Source organism: Pecten maximus, chromosome 9 (assembly GCF_902652985.1).
Source record: "Pecten maximus chromosome 9, xPecMax1.1, whole genome shotgun sequence".
Lineage (NCBI taxonomy): Eukaryota > Metazoa > Mollusca > Bivalvia > Pectinida > Pectinidae > Pecten > Pecten maximus.
In genome coordinates, this window is record NC_047023.1 from 44382255 (window position 1) to 44396254 (window position 14000).

Consider the following 14000-nt stretch of genomic DNA (forward strand, 5'->3'; position numbering starts at 1 on the left):
TTTGGACTAGATCGACAGTAAATGTTGTACAAGTTTGGGTTAGATCAACAGTAAGTGTTGTACAAGTTTGGACTAGATCAACAGTATAGTTTGTACAAGTTTGGACTAGATCAATAGTTAATGTTGTACAAGTTTGGGTTAGATCAACAGTAAGTGTTGTACAAGTTTGGACTAGATCAACAGTTAATGTTGTACAAGTTTGGGTTAGATCAACAGTAAATGTTGTACAAGTTTGGACTAGATCAACATTAAATGTTGTACAAGTTTGGACTAGATCAACAGTAAATGTTGTTCAAGTTTGGGCCAGATCAACAGTAAATGTACAAGTTTGGACTAGATCAACAGTAAATGTTGTACAAGTTTGGACTAGATCAACAGTAAATGTTGTACAAGTTTGGACTAGATCAACTGTAAATGTTGTACAAGTTTGGGCTAGATCAACAGTAAATGTTGTACAAGTTTGGACTAGATCAACAGTAAATGTACAAGTTTGAACTAGATCAACAGTTAATGTTGTACAAGTTTGGACTAGATCAACAGTTAATGTTGTACAAGTTTGGACTAGATCAACTGTAAATGTTGTACAAGTTTGGACTAGATCAACTGTAAATGTTGTACAAGTTTGGGTTAGATCAACAGTAAATGGTGTACAAGTTTGGACTAGATCAACAGTAAATGTACAAGTTTGAACTAGATCAACAGTTAATGTTGTACAAGTTTGGACTAGATCAACAGTAAATGTTGTACAAGTATGGTTAACAAAGTTGAATGCAAGTAAAACTATTGGGCTTAAATAATGTATTTGACCTTGACTGACACTTTCTACTTACAATAAGTCAGATAAATAACGGGTAATACAGGCTCATTTGGCCTCTTGTTACTTTTTCTTGAGTGATATTGGTTATTTTTTTCCATTTCTGTCAAAAATTATAACAGATCCATTTGATTTTATTATTGAATTTGAAATTGATTAGTCCGACTGTATTTGTGTGAAATTTCATTGATTTTTCACTAGGGGAATAAAAGTAAAGCATTTCCAACACTTCTGCTGACAGTGAAATCCTTCTTCCTGCTAATCTAATCGGTGCAATATTCCCAGAAGATGTAAAAAAAAAAAAAACACACAATGTGAAATGAAAAAATATTTATTCAGTTTTTGATCAAAATAAATATGGAACTGAATGAAGTATTAAATGGTATATGAAATAAAGCAAAAGTGATATTCAAAATACAAACATTAATTAACATGGAAAAATTGGTAAGGTATGACAGACAGATTGTTGATACCTCCCTACAATGTAGAGTGGTCTCCCTTTATCACAAAACCTTTATTGGATTTTCTGTCAATGTGGGAAGGCCTATAGACACCGATTTCTGTCTAGGAACAATTTAAATGTGTTTACATCTCAAGTATTCAGAAATAAATAGATAGAAGCCTTACTAAAGTCATATGAAAATTTTCTGCACTTGATTTTGGTAATTTGTAACTTTTTTCATCAATTTATCTCAGTCAGTTGCTTGTGTTAAATGAAGTTCATTGTCCATGAAACATGTAGTTTTATTACACTGGATAGGTTGACTTGTTTACTTCAAGATTGACATAAAAGATGTAGATGTAGAGGTAACAGGGAGGGTAGATTTAGATGTAGAGGTAACAGGGAGGGTAGATTTAGACGTAGAGGTGACAGGGAGGGTAGATTTAGATGTAGAGGTAACAGGGAGGGTAGATTTAGATGTAGATGTAACAGGGAGGGTAGATTTAGATGTAGAGGTAACAGGGAGGGTAGATTTAGATGTAGAGGTAACAGGGAGGGTAGATTTAGATGTAGATGTAACAGGGAGGTTAGATTTAGATGTAGAGGTAACAGGAAGGGTAGATTTAGATGTAGAGGTAACAGGGAGGGTAGATTTAGATGTAGAGGTAACAGGGAGGGCAGATTTAGATGTAGAGGTGACAGGGAGGGTAGATTTAGATGTAGAGGTAACAGGGAGGGTAGATTTAGATGTAGAGGTAACAGGGAGGGTAGATTTAGATGTAGAGGTAACAGTGATGGTAGATTTAGATGTAGAGGTGACAGGGAGGGTAGATTTAGATGTAGAGGTAACAGGGAGGGTAGATTTAGATGTAGAGGTAACAGTGAGGGTAGATTTAGATGTAGAGGTAACAGGGAGGGTAGATTTAGATGTAGAGGTAACAGTGAGGGTAGATTTAGATGTTAAGGTAACAGGGAGGGTAGATTTAGATGTAGAGGTAACAGGGAGGGTAGATTTAGATGTAGAGGTAACAGTGATGGTAGATTTAGATGTAGAGGTAACAGGAAGGGTAGATTTAGATGTAGAGGTAACAGGGAGGGTAGATTTAGATGTAGAGGTGACAGGGAGGGTAGATTTAGATGTAGAGGTAACAGGGAGGGTAGATTTAGATGTAGAGGTAACAGGGAGGGTAGATTTAGATGTAGAGGTAACAGGGAGGGTAGATTTAGATGTAGAGGTAACAGGGAGGGTAGATTTAGACGTAGAGGTGACAGGGAGGGTAGATTTAGATGTAGAGGTGACAGGGAGGGTAGATTTAGATGTAGAGGTAACAGGGAGGGTAGATTTAGATGTAGAGGTAACAGGGAGGGTAGATTTAGATGTAGAGGTAACAGGGAGGGTAGATTAAGATATAGAGGTAACAGGGAGGGTAGATTTAGATGTAGAGGTAACAGGGAGGGTAGATTTAGATGTAGAGGTAACAGGGAGGGTAGATTTAGATGTAGAGGTGACAGTGAGGGTAGATTTAGATGTAGAGGTAACAGGGAGGGTAGATTTAGATGTAGAGGTAACAGTGAGGGTAGATTTAGATGTTAAGGTAACAGGGAGGGTAGATTTAGATGTAGAGGTAACAGGGAGGGTAGATTTAGATGTAGAGGTAACAGGGAGGGTAGATTTAGATGTAGAGGTAACAGGGAGGGTAGATTTAGATGTAGAGGTGACAGGGAGGGTAGATTTAGATGTAGAGGTGACAGGGAGGGTAGATTTAGATGTAGAGGTAACAGGAAGGGTAGATTTAGATGTAGAGGTAACAGGGAGGGTAGATTTAGATGTAGAGGTAACAGGGAGGGTAGATTTAGATGTAGATGTAACAGGGAGGGTAGATTTAGATGTAGAGGTGACAGGGAGGGTAGATTTAGATGTAGAGGTGACAGGGAGGGTAGATTTAGATGTAGAGGTAACAGGGAGGGTAGATTTAGATGTAGAGGTAACAGGGAGGGTAGATTTAGATGTAGATGTAACAGGGAGGGTAGATTTAGATATAGAGGTGACAGGGAGGGTAGATTTAGATGTAGAGGTGACAGGGAGGGTAGATTTAGATGTAGAGGTAACAGGGAGGGTAGATTTAGATGTAGAGGTGACAGTGAGGGTAGATGTAGAGGTAACAGGGAGGGTAGATTTAGATGTAGAGGTAACTGGGAGGGTAGATTTAGATGTAGAGGTAACAGGGAGGGTAGATTTAGATGTAGAGGTAACAGGGAGGGTAGATTTAGATTTAGATGTAGAGGTAACAGGGAGGGTAGATTTAGATGTAGAGGTGACAGGGAGGGTAGATTTAGATGTAGAGGTAACAGGGAGGGTAGATTTAGATGTAGAGGTAACAGGGAGGGTAGATTTAGATGTAGAGGTAACAGGGAGGGTAGATTTAGATGTAGAGGTAACAGGGAGGGTAGATTTAGATGTAGAGGTAACAGGGAGGGTAGATTTAGATGTAGAGGTAACAGGGAGGGTAGATTTAGATGTAGAGGTAACAGGGAGGGTAGATTTATATGTAGAGCTAACAGTGATGGTAGATTTAGATGTAGAGGTGACAGGGAGGGTAGATTTAGATGTAGAGGTAACAGGGAGGGTAGATTTATATGTAGAGCTAACAGTGAGGGTAGATTTAGATGTAGAGGTGACAGGGAGGGTAGATTTAGATGTAGAGGTAACAGGGAGGGTAGATTTAGATGTAGAGGTAACAGGGAGGGTAGATTTAGATGTAGAGGTGACGGGGAGGGTAGATTTAGATGTAGAGGTAACAGGGAGGGTAGATTTAGATGTAGAGGTAACAGGGAGGGTAGATTTAGATGTAGAGGTGACAGGGAGGGTAGATTTAGATGTAGAGGTTACAGGGAGGGTAGATTTAGATGTAGAGGTAACAGGGAGGGTAGATTTAGATGTAGAGGTAACAGGGAGGGTAGATTTAGATGTAGAGGTGACAGTGAGGGTAGATGTAGAGGTAACAGTGAGGGCAGCCAATTTTAAAAGTATTTTGGTTGGGTTTTTTTTTTTTTTTTTTTATTTATTTATTGATTCATTCATTTATTTATTCATTTTTTTTTTTATAGAAATTCTGTGAAGATGCTGTGATGAACTTGTGGTTGTATACGACTAGTGACAATGCAAAAGTCTGCGGGGCTGCATTCCAGGCCCTTGCCATGTACAGAGCAGATCAGTTCAAGGTGTCCTACCTTCCCCAACATGTAAGTATACTATCAGTTCAAGGTGTCCTACCTTCCCCGACATGTAAGTATACTATCAGTTGACAGGTGTCCTACCTTCCCCGACATGTAAGTATACTATCAGTTGACAGGTGTCCTACCTTCCCCAACATGTAAGTATACTATCAGTTCAAGGTGTCCGACCTTCCCCAACATGTAAGTATACTATCAGTTCACAGGTGTCCTACCTTCCCCAACATGTAAGTATACTATCAGTTGACAGGTGTCCTACCTTCCCCTACATATAAATATACTATCAGTTGACAGGTGTCCTACCTTCCCCAACATGTAAGTATACTATCAGTTGACAGGTGTCCTACCTTCCCCTACATATAAATATACTATCAGTTGACAGGTGTCCTACCTTCCCCAACATGTAAATATACTATCAGTTGACAGGTGTCCTACCTTCCACGACATATAAGTATACTATCAGTTCAAGGTGTCCTACCTTCCCCGACATGTAAGTATACTATCAGTTGACAGGTGTCCTACCTTCCCCAACATGTAAATATACTATCAGTTGACAGGTGTCCTACCTTCCACAACATATAAGTATACTATCAGTTCAAGGTGTCCTACCTTCCCCGACATGTAAGTATACTATCAGTTGACAGGTGTCCTACCTTCCCCGACATGTAAGTATACTATCAGTTGACAGGTGTCCTACCTTCCCCAACATGTAAGTATACTATCAGTTCAAGGTGTCCTACCTTCCCCTACATGTAAGTATACTATCAGTTGACAGGTGTCCTACCTTCCCCGACATGTAAGTATACTATCAGTTGACAGGTGTCCCACCTTCCCCAACATGTAAGTATACTATCAGTTGACAGGTGTCCTACCTTCCCCAACATGTAAGTTTACTATCAGTTGACAGGTGTCCTACCTTCCCCAACATGTAAGTATACTATCAGTTCAAGGTGTCCTTCCTTCCCCAACATGTAAGTATATCAGTTCAAGGTGTCCTACCTTCCCCAACATGTAAGTATATCAGTTCACAGGTGTCCTACCTTCCCCGACATGTAAGTATACTATCAGTTGACAGGTGTCCTACCTTCCCCAACATGTAAGTATGCTATCAGTTCAAGGTGTCCTACCTTCCCCAACATGTAAGTATACTATCAGTTGACAGGTGTCCTACCTTCCCCAACATGTAAGTATACTATCAGTTCAAGGTGTCCTACCTTCCCCAACATGTAAGTATGCTATCAGTTCAAGGTGTCCTACCTTCCCCAACATGTAAGTATACTATCAGTTCAAGGTGTCCTACCTTCCCCAACATGTAAGTATACTATCAGTTGACAGGTGTCCCACCTTCCCCAACATGTAAGTATACTATCAGTTGACAGGTGTCCTACCTTCCCCAACATGTAAGTATACTATCAGTTCAAGGTGTCCTACCTTCCCCAACATGTAAGTATACTATCAGTTCAAGGTGTCCTACCTTCCCCGACATATAAGTATACTATCAGTTGACAGGTGTCCCACCTTCCCCAACATGTAAGTATACTATCAGTTGACAGGTGTCCCACCTTCCCCAACATGTAAGTATACTATCAGTTGACAGGTGTCCCACCTTCCCCAACATGTAAGTATACTATCAGTTGACAGGTGTCCCACCTTCCCCAACATGTAAGTATACTATCAGTTGACAGGTGTCCTACCTTCCCCAACATGTAAGTATACTATCAGTTGACAGGTGTCCTACCTTCCCCAACATGTAAGTATACTATCAGTTGACAGGTGTCCTACCTTCCCAAACATGTAAATATACTATCAGTTGACAGGTGTCCGACCTTCCCCAACATGTAAGTATACTATCAGTTGACAGGTGTCCTACCTTCCCCAACATGTAAGTATACTATCAGTTCACAGGTGTCCTACCTTCCCCAACATGTAAGTATACTATCAGTTCAAGGTGTCCTACCTTCCCCGACATATAAGTATACTATCAGTTGACAGGTGTCCGACCTTCCCCAACATGTCAGTATATCAGTTGACAGGTGTCCTACCTTCCCTGACATGTAAGTATACTATCAGTTGACAGGTGTCCTACCTTCCCCAACATGTAAGTATACTATCAGTTCAAGGTGTCCTACCTTCCCCAACATGTAAGTATACTATCAGTTGACAGGTGTCCTACCTTCCCCAACATGTAAGTATACTATCAGTTGACAGGTGTCCTACCTTCCCCGACATGTAAGTATACTATCAGTTGACAGGTGTCCTACCTTCCCCGACATGTAAGTATACTATCAGTTGACAGGTGTCCTACCTTCCCCGACATATAAGTATACTATCAGTTGACAGGTGTCCGACCTTCCCCAACATGTCAGTATATCAGTTGACAGGTGTCCTACCTTCCCCAACATGTAAGTATACTATCAGTTGACAGGTGTCCTACCTTCCCCAACATGTAAGTATACTATCAGTTCAAGGTGTCCTACCTTCCCCAACATGTAAGTATACTATCAGTTCACAGGTGTACTACCTTCCCCAACATGTAAGTATACTATCAGTTGACAGGTGTACTACCTTCCCCGACATATAAGTATACTATCAGTTGACAGGTGTCCTACCTTCCCCGACATGTAAGTATACTATCAGTTCACAGGTGTCCTACCTTCCCCAACATGTAAGTATACTATCAGTTGACAGGTGTCCTACCTTCCCCAACATGTAAGTATACTATCAGTACAAGGTGTCCTACCTTCCCCAACATGTAAGTATACTATCAGTTCAAGGTGTCCTACCTTCCCCGACATGTAAGTATACTATCAGTTCACAGGTGTCCTACCTTCCCCAACATGTAAGTATACTATCAGTTGACAGGTGTCCTACCTTCCCCAACATGTAAGTATACTATCAGTACAAGGTGTCCTACCTTCCCCAACATGTAAGTATACTATCAGTTGACAGGTGTACTACCTTCCCCGACATATAAGTATACTATCAGTTGACAGGTGTCCTACCTTCCCCGACATGTAAGTATACTATCAGTTCACAGGTCCTACCTTCCCCAACATGTAAGTATACTATCAGTTGACAGGTGTCCTACCTTCCCCAACATGTAAGTATACTATCAGTTCAAGGTGTCCTACCTTCCCCAACATGTAAGTATACTATCAGTTCACAGGTCCTACCTTCCCCAACATGTAAGTATACTATCAGTTGACAGGTGTCCTACCTTCCCCGACATGTAAGTATACTATCAGTTCAAGGTGTCCTACCTTCCCCAACATGTAAGTATACTATCAGTTGACAGGTGTCCTACCTTCCCCGACATGTAAGTATACTATCAGTTGACAGGTGTCCTACCTTCCCCAACATGTAAGTATACTATCAGTTGACAGGTGTCCTACCTTCCCCGACATGTAAGTATACTATCAGTTGACAGGTGTCCTACCTTCCCAAACATGTAAGTATACTATCAGTTGACAGGTGTCCTACCTTCCCCAACATGTAAGTATACTATCAGTTCACAGGTGTCCTACCTTCCCCGACATGTAAGTATACTATCAGTTCAAGGTGTCCTACCTTCCCCGACATGTAAGTATACTATCAGTTCACAGGTATACTATCAGTTCAAGGTGTCCTACCTTCCCCGACATGTAAGTATACTATCAGTTCACAGGTGTCCCACCTTCCCCAACATGTAAGTATACTATCAGTTCACAGGTGTCCTACCTTCCCCAACATGTAAGTATACTATCAGTTGACAGGTGTCCTACCTTCCCCAACATGTAAGTATACTATCAGTTGACAGGTGTCCTACCTTCCCCAACATGTAAGTATACTATCAGTTCAAGGTGTCCTACCTTCCCCGACATGTAAGTATGCTATCAGTTGACAGGTGTCCTACCTTCCCCAACATGTAAGTATGCTATCAGTTCACAGGTGTACTATCAGTTGACAGGTGTCCTACCTTCCCCGACATGTAAGTACAGTGGAACTTCGTTAACTCGAACTCGGATAACTCAAATACCCCGCTTAACTCGAAGTACCTCGCCGGTCCCGGCCGAATTCTCTCTTTATCTTAGTAAAATAAACTCGGATAATTCGAATTCGGATAACTCGAAAAACTCGGATAATACGAAGTAAAAATTTGGTCCCAACAATAAAAATCCTACATGAAATGTTCGAATAACTCGAAGTATAAGTTTCGTCGATCGGTGGCAAACGCCGACATTTTTTAAGAGCTAAATTCCGTTTGTAATACTGAACATATCGGCACTACTAACCTAAATGCTATTATAAGTGTTTCATAAATTCATAAAAGAAATTGTCGGTTGAATCTTATAACAACAAGTCTTGGTGATAAAAAGTACTGCTTTACTTACATCAGGTAATTTCCCAAGGCAGTCGCCGATATCAGTACACACGATCATCAACAACTCATCTACCCGTTCGCTCAAGCGGAACTAATCTCTGACACACCGGTAGATCTACCCGGCTGATGTTTTTACAGGTGTAGAAATGACACAGTCACCGGCGCCTATTAAATCTTTAAACTGCTGAAACAATAGCGTTATTACTGCCGAGGTGTTCAGAGTACAACTGTAACGGTCAGTGCTGTCTATTAAATCGGGTAAAACGCCAACTCAGTTACAGTAACATTTTATACGCACATGCGCAGCCCAACTTCCGGTGCTAATACACATGGAAATGGCGTGGTTATCAATAAAAAGTAAGTAGGCCGATCAAAGTGAAAGAAACTTTATCGTGACTGTATATCGGCAAAACTACACCAAATTACAAGTGACATAACGAAACATTACATATATATTTACATGTATTGACCAGTCTTCACACTAAACTGATGTGCGACAGAGCGAAGTTATAATGATTATATAATGTTGACAAATATTGACCAAACTTTTCACCAAAAACGATAACTCGCTTAATTCGAACACTCGGATAACTCGAAGTTTTTTCGTGGTCCCGTCGACTTCGAGTTAACGAAGTTCCACTGTATGCTATCAGTTGACAGGTGTCCTACCTTCCCCAACATGTAAGTATGCTATCAGTTCACAGGTGTACTATCAGTTGACAGGTGTCCTACCTTCCCCAACATGTAAGTATGCTATCAGTTCACAGGTGTACTATCAGTTGACAGGTGTCCTACCTTCCCCAACATGTAAGTATACTATCAGTTGACAGGTGTCCCACCTTCCCCAACATGTAAGTATACTATTAGTTCACAGGTGTCCTACCTTCCCCTACATGTAAGTATACTATCAGTTGACAGGTGTCCTACCTTCCCCTACATGTAAGTATACTATCAGTTCACAGGTGTCCCACCTTCCCCAACATGTAAGTATACTATCAGTTGACAGGTGTCCTACCTTCCCCAACATGTAAGTATACTTTCAGTTCACAGGTGTCCCACCTTCCCCGACATGTAAGTATACTATCAGTTCAAGGTGTCCTACCTTCCCCAACATGTAAGTATACTATCAGTTCACAGGTGTCCCACCTTCCTCGACATGTAAGTATACTATCAGTTGACAGGTGTCCCACCTTCCCTGACATGTAAGTATACTATCAGTTCAAGGTGTCCTACCTTCCCCGACATTTAAGTATACTATCAGTTGACAGGTGTCCTACCTTCCCCAACATGTAAGTATACTATCAGTTGACAGGTGTCCTACCTTCCCCGACATGTAAGTATACTATCAGTTGACAGGTGTCCTACCTTCCCCAACATGTAAGTAAACTATCAGTTGACAGGTGTCCTACCTTCCCCAACATGTAAGTATACTATCAGTTCAAGGTGTCCTACCTTCCCCGACATTTAAGTATACTATCAGTTGACAGGTGTCCTACCTTCCCCAACATGTAAGTAAACTATCAGTTGACAGGTGTCCTACCTTCCCCGACATGTAAGTATACTATCAGTTCAAGGTGTCCTACCTTCCCCAACATGTAAGTAAACTATCAGTTGACAGGTGTCCTACCTTCCCCAACATGTAAGTATACTATCAGTTCACAGGTGTCCTACCTTCCCCAACATGTAAGTATACTATCAGTTGACAGGTGTCCTACCTTCCCCGACATGTAAGTATACTATCAGTTCACAGGTGTCCTACCTTCCCCAACATGTAAGTATACTATCAGTTGACAGGTGTCCTACCTTCCCCGACATGTAAGTATACTATCAGTTCACAGGTGATATTAGGAGCAAAAACTTGGTATCCAACTTTAACTTAAAATAAGGTCATGTCATCAGAGTTATCAGTGTTCGAATTTAGCCAGTTGATTGAACAAGGTATCAATCAATAAAGGTGAATCTACTTGGATAATGATCTGTGCTAATATCTTTACCACCATCATCCTTAATCCTAGATCTAATGACTCCTCAAACAGACACGGTTTTGAGAGACTCTCTTCAGTTCGGCCAATGTCATACCAGCTGTCTTCATTTCATCGTCCATGCTCCTTCGCAAAGTCTGCCTGGTTCTGCCTGGTTCTGCCTGGGTCTGCCAACTTTCCTTGGGGGTTGTGTGGCGAGTGAGAGTCTACCAACTTTCCTTCTGCCTTGGGGGTTGTGTGGCGAGTGAGAGTCTGCCAATTTTCCTTGGGGGTTGTGTGGCGAGTGAGAGTCTACCAACTTTCCTTTTGTCTTGGGGGTTGTGTGGTGAGTGAGAGTCTACCAACTTTCCATCTGCCTTGGGGGTTGTGTGACAGTGAGAATCTGCCAACTTCCCTCTGCCTTGGGGTTTGTGTGACAGTGAGAGTCTACCAACTTTCCTTCTGCCTTGGGGGTTGTGTGGCGAGTGAGAGTCTACCAACTTTCCTTTTGCCTTGGGGGTTGTGTGGCGAGTGAGAGTCTACCAACTTTCCTTCTGCCTTGAGGGTTCAGTGGCGAGTGAGAGTCTACCAACTTTCCTTTTGCCTTGGGGGTTGTGTGACAGTCAAAGTCTACCAACTTTCCTTCTGCCTTGGGGGTTGTGTGGCGAGTGAGAGTCTACCAACTTTCCTTCTGCCTTGGGGGTTGTGAGGCGAGTGAGAGTCTACTAACTTTCCTTTTGTCTTGGGGGTTGTGTGGCGAGTGAGAGTCTGCTAACTTTCCTTCTGCCTTGGGGGTTGTGTGGCGAGTGAGAGTCTACCAACTTTCCTTCTGCCTTGGGGGTTGTGTGGCGAGTGAGAGTCTACCAACTTTCCTTCTGCCTTGGGGGTTGTGTGGCGAGTGAGAGTCTACCAACTTTCCTTCCGTCTTGGGGGTTGTGTGGCAAGTGAGAGTCTGCTAACTTTCCTTCTGCCTTAGGGGTTGTGTGGCGAGTGAGAGTCTACCAACTTTCCTTTTGTCTTGAGGGTTGTGTGGTGAGTGAGAGTCTACCAACTTTCCTTCTGCCTTGAGGGTTGTGTGGCGAGTGAAAGTCTACCAACTTTCCTTCTGCCTTGGGGGTTGTGTGGCGAGTGAGAGTCTACCAACTTTCCTTCTGCCTTGGGGGTTGTGTGGCGGGTGAGATTCTACCAACTTTCCTTTGTCTTGGGGGTTGTGTGGCGAGTGAGAGTCTACCAACTTTCCTTCTGCCTTGGGGGTTGTGTGGCGAGTGAGAGTCTACCAACTTTCCTTCCGTCTTGGGGGTTGTGTGGCGAGTGAGAGTCTGCTAACTTTCCTTCTGCCTTAGGGGTTGTGTGGCGAGTGAGAGTCTACCAACTTTCCTTTTGTCTTGAGGGTTGTGTGGTGAGTGAGAGTCTACCAACTTTCCTTCTGCCTTGAGGGTTGTGTGGCGAGTGAAAGTCTACCAACTTTCCTTCTGCCTTGGGGGTTGTGTGGCGAGTGAGAGTCTACCAACTTTCCTTCTGCCTTGGGGGTTGTGTGGCGAGTGAGAGTCTACCAACTTTCCTTTTGTCTTGGGGGTTGTGTGGCGAGTGAGAGTCTACCAACTTTCCTTCTGCCTTGAGGGTTGTGTGGCGAGTGAAAGTCTACCAACTTTCCTTTTGCCTTGGGGGTTGTGTGGCGAGTGAGAGTCTACCAACTTTCCTTCTGCCTTGAGGGTTCAGTGGCGAGTGAGAGTCTACCAACTTTCCTTTTGCCTTGGGGGTTGTGTGACAGTCAAAGTCTACCAACTTTCCTTCTGCCTTGGGGGTTGTGTGGCGAGTGAGAGTCTACCAACTTTCCTTCTGCCTTGGGGGTTGTGTGGCGAGTGAGAGTCTACCAACTTTCCTTCTGCCTTGGGGGTTGTGTGGCGAGTGAGAGTCTGTTAACTTTCCTTCTGCCTTGGGGGTTGTGTGGCGAGTGAGAGTCTACCAACTTTCCTTCTGCCTTGGGGGTTGTGTGGCGAGTGAGAGTCTACCAACTTTCCTTCTGCCTTGGGGGTTGTGTGGCGAGTGAGAGTCTACCAACTTTCCTTCCGTCTTGGGGGTTGTGTGGCAAGTGAGAGTCTGCTAACTTTCCTTCTGCCTTAGGGGTTGTGTGGCGAGTGAGAGTCTACCAACTTTCCTTTTGTCTTGAGGGTTGTGTGGTGAGTGAGAGTCTACCAACTTTCCTTCTGCCTTGGGGGTTGTGTGGCGAGTGAAAGTCTACCAACTTTCCTTCTGCCTTGGGGGTTGTGTGGCGAGTGAGAGTCTACCAACTTTCCTTCTGCCTTGGGGGTTGTGTGGCGAGTGAGAGTCTGCCAACTTTCTTCTGCTTGGGGGTTGTGTGGCGAGTGAGAGTCTACCAACTTTCCTTCGTCTTGGGGGTTGTTTGTGGCAAGTGAGAGTCTGCTAACTTCCTTCTGCCTTAGGGGTTGTGTGGCGAAGTGAGAGTCTACCAACTTTCCTTTGTCTTGAGGGTTGTTGTGGTGAGTGAGAGTTCACCAACTTTCCTTACTGCCCTTGAGGGTTGGGTTGTGTGGCGAGTGAAAAGTCTACCAAACTTTCCTTCTGCCGGGGGTGTGTTGTGAGCGAGAGGAGAGGTCTACCAAACTTTCCTTCGCCTGGGGGTGTTGTTGTGCGAGTGAGAGTCTACCAAACTTTCCTTTTTGTCTTGGTGGTTGTGTGGACGAGTGAGAGTCTACCAACTTTCCTTCTGCCTTGGGGTTGTGTGGCGAGTGAGAGTCTACCAACTTTCCTTCCGTCTTGGGGGTTGGGTGGCAAGTGAGAGTCTGCTAACTTTCCTTCTGCCTTAGGGGGTTGTGTGGCGAGTGAGAGTCTACCAACTTTCCTTTTGTCTTGGGGGTTGTGTGGCGAGTGAGAGTCTACCAACTTTCCTTCTGCCTTGAGGGTTGTGTGGCGAGTGAAAGTCTACCAACTTTCCTTCTGCCTTGGGGGTTGTGTGGCGAGTGAGAGTCTACCAACTTTCCTTCTGCCTTGGGGGTTGTGTGGCGAGTGAGAGTCTACCAACTTTCCTTCTGCCTTGGGGGTTGTGTGGCGAGTGAGAGTCTACCAACTTTCCTTCTGCCTTGGGGGTTGTGTGGCGAGTGAGAGTCTACCAACTTTCCTTTTGCCTTGGGGGTTTGTGTGGCGAGTGAGAGTCTACCAACTTTCCTT

The 14000-nt window shown here is 43.4% G+C and overlaps 1 protein-coding gene across 1 annotated transcript in view; it reads left to right on the top strand.

Moving 5' to 3' along the window:
• Positions 1 to 14000, top strand: part of LOC117335085 (focadhesin-like) — a 393213-nt gene that overhangs the window by 318915 nt on the left and 60298 nt on the right. The window contains 1 exon segment of the mRNA XM_033895005.1: positions 4365 to 4499. Coding sequence (XP_033750896.1) covers positions 4365 to 4499 — 135 coding nt within the window.